At 40.1% G+C, this 3,156-nt stretch overlaps 1 protein-coding gene across 2 annotated transcripts in view; it reads left to right on the forward strand.

The window, feature by feature from the left end:
• The window catches only part of MGME1 (mitochondrial genome maintenance exonuclease 1), a 17,432-nt gene that overhangs the window by 2,957 nt on the left and 11,319 nt on the right, over positions 1-3,156 (forward strand). For both annotated transcript variants that reach the window (XM_019632802.1, XM_019632801.1), the window contains exon 3: positions 2,462-2,678. In XM_019632802.1, coding sequence (XP_019488347.1) covers positions 2,462-2,678 — 217 coding nt within the window. The remainder of the gene's footprint in view (positions 1-2,461; positions 2,679-3,156) is intronic.

Consider the following 3,156-nt stretch of genomic DNA (forward strand, 5'->3'; position numbering starts at 1 on the left):
CCACTGCCACAGGGGCTGCAGCCTACGCCGTCGCAGGCGACTCATGGTAGCCCAGCTCCAGGTCGAGCTGTCGTTCAGCATCTTAGCTGTAGAGGGCAGTGTCACTGGCCCTCATATGTGGGATCCGAACCGGGGCCCTCTGGTGTCCCAGGCCAGTTCTTAACCATCGCGCCACTTGGCCGGCCCTATTTTTTCAGTTTTTTTGCTACACTAATTTTTTAATCCTAAAATATTATCTATCCTGCCCATTCTATCAGAATATTGGCGACTCATGATTTTTTTTAATGTCCTTTATACACTGGGACTTGAAAACATTTCACTTTCATTCCTTTAACTTATTGAGTGAATACTCTGACTTGATGTTATCTGCAATAAATCTTGAATCTTTTAAAATTTATTTTGACAAATTGCTTCATTTTTAATGTTCTGAGATTTACAATCTATGGGATCCTGTAATCTACAGTCCCATGTTTGTTGCCTCTAGCCAGAGACCAAGTCTGCAGTGGGAAATGACTTGTCTATTTGCTTGGTGGTTGATGAAGCAATTTTTTCTTCCTGTTTTTAACGTGTTTGTGTTCTTCATTAAACTAGTCTGTAGATGAATACTACACCTCTTTTTCCTAGGTTTTAATTCCATCAGTCTTAAATTTCTTATAGGCCTTTCATGTACTGGCATTAAGTGCAACTGAGCCAAGTAAATTTGGAATAGAATAACGTAGTTGCTCAGTTGAATTTCATTTAAGTCTCTAAGTAATTTTCTGGAAGCAATTCCTTTTTTTGCCAATGGTAGAACTGACCTTTCAAAATCTTTGTAAAAAATACCTGACAAACATAATATGGCTTGATATTACCTCATTAGATGAGACTGTTTTCCTCATTTTCTGTGGTTCTGTCTCCAAGCATGTAATTTCCTACACTGTTTCTGTGTGTATCTAAATGATGGTCCCTGAGTTTACCTTCCTAGCTCTGCTGTGTGGTGATCTGGAATGAACAGATTACTGGTCCAGCTTTTTGCTTTCGGGCAAATTAACAGCTCTGCCTAGGTCTCATTCACTGAAATGGGGGTAATGATCTTTGTGTTGCTGGTTGTTGTATTTGAAAGTTAATACAGTCTTTTGAAAGCACCAAGGCCGCTGCTTAGCACAACACCCCTTCTTTCTTTCCTTCCCTTACCAAGAGTCAGGTGAATATGTAGTACTTCTTGCGTTTGTTGAATATGTTTGTGTTCTCCTTTCTTTCATTTTTTTTCTTAATTTTTTTTATTAGTTTCAGGTGTACAAAACAATGTCATAGTTACACATTTACACCCCTCACAAAGTGACAACCCCTCTCCCCCATGTGTTCTCCTTTCTTAAAAGTGTATAAGGAAAAAAATTGAGGACAAAGCAACTATCTTAGGCTGTTCTACCCCTTAAAAAAAGTACAGGAGAAGAATGTTACATATTTTCCTCCCCTCTCCCTAAGTCCTACAACATCCCTATAACAATTTGTTGTTTTTAATTTGTATGTGCCTTGATTTTCATTTCTTGCCAGTCATTAAGCCTGTTATTAAAAGGATTCCTCCACTATTTTTATGTCCATAATTAATTTTTGGTTGTGAAAAGAAATGTAAACAGAAACACAGTTTCCTAAATTTCTAAAAATTATCACAACCAGGTAATTTACTAAAATGGATACTTAAATCCACAGTGCCATAAATTAGATCTGGTCATGTAGCACCCAGATCTTCAGTTCTAGTTTTGGTCTGATGCAATTAGAAATACTTTATTTTAATCCATTTTATTGTGTAAGCTATTCTAGACCCTTTGGTTTTTAAAGTGCATTCTTAGGTTTCACAAGAGGCTGAAATGTGGTGTCTCGGGTTGTCACTTAAAGGTAAATCTTGTGTAATTTTTTTTTTTTAAAGATTTTTATTGGGGAATTGAAGGGATGGGAACAGCGCTGGGGAATTGGGGGGAGGGGAACAGACAAATTGCTGTCGTTTTGTTCTTCGGTCTAGTTGTGGAGGATGTTGCTTCACGGGCCCAAGTTGGCACCATCATTGCGCTCTTCCCAGGCGAAGCAGATCAGTCGCCGGTTTCTGGACGGCCACTCCCGCTCACACTGGCTGCTGGTCGCTCATGCTGGCTGCTGGCTACACACAGTAGCCCATGGCAACCCACTGCAGCAGGGGCTGCAGCCTACGCCACCGCCATAGCCGGCGACTCATGGCAGCCCAGCTCCAGGTTGAGCTGTTGTTCAGCATCTTAGCTGTAAAGGGCAGTGTCACTGGCCCTCATATTTGGGATCTGAACTGGGGCCCTCTGGCGTCCCAAGCCAGCTCTTAACCAATGCGCCACTTGGCCGGCCCAATCTTGTATAATTTTTAATGTTATTACTGAGTTTTTTAGAGTATTTGTTTTTTAGTACTAGTTTGGTGTTTTTTCTTTTATTTTTCCGTTTCCCCTGATTTTATTTTCAGACATATTTTTACAAGGGAAACGGTTCCATGAAGCCTTGGAAAGCATACTTTCACCCCAGCGGAACTTAAAAGAGATAGATGAAAATCTCACATCTGGCTACATTGAAAGCATCCAGCATATTCTAAAAGATGTCAGTGGAGTTCGAGCTCTTGAAAGCGCTGTTCAACATGAGACCTTAAAGTATGTAGGTCTGCTGGACTGTGTGGCTGAGTATCAGTAAGTATTGTTTCCTTCAAAGTATGGAGGTGAAATAAAGCAGAGTGGGACAGATGGTGCCTGTCAAAGACTGCCTGTCAAATACTGCTTTTTCCTCTTAACTCCTGCTTAAGGTGCAGCCTCTGTAAAGTCAAAACCTATGTGATAGGTAAAAGAATTGGGTATTGGGCAGAAGGTAAGGGTGGATACAGGGGAAGAGCCACATAATCTTTGTAAATCTGTGTTCCAAAATCAAAATGTTTCTTGGAGGAAAGGTATAACTTTTCAATGTCCCTAGGATGGCCTTTTTTCTAGCATATACCAGCAAGGACTAACTATAAGATCGAATTTCATTCCTACATTTTCTTTTCCTGTTTCCCTAAAAATAGCATCTTGTTAGCCCTGAAAATCAATTCTTTTCCTGGTTTCCAGATAGTGTCTGACATGGATAGGAACTCTTGAGCTTACTACAGCTTCCTTTGATTTTTATTTTTCTTTT

This window comes from Hipposideros armiger, unplaced genomic scaffold, assembly GCF_001890085.2.
Source record: "Hipposideros armiger isolate ML-2016 unplaced genomic scaffold, ASM189008v1 scaffold_1176, whole genome shotgun sequence".
NCBI lineage: Eukaryota > Metazoa > Chordata > Mammalia > Chiroptera > Hipposideridae > Hipposideros > Hipposideros armiger.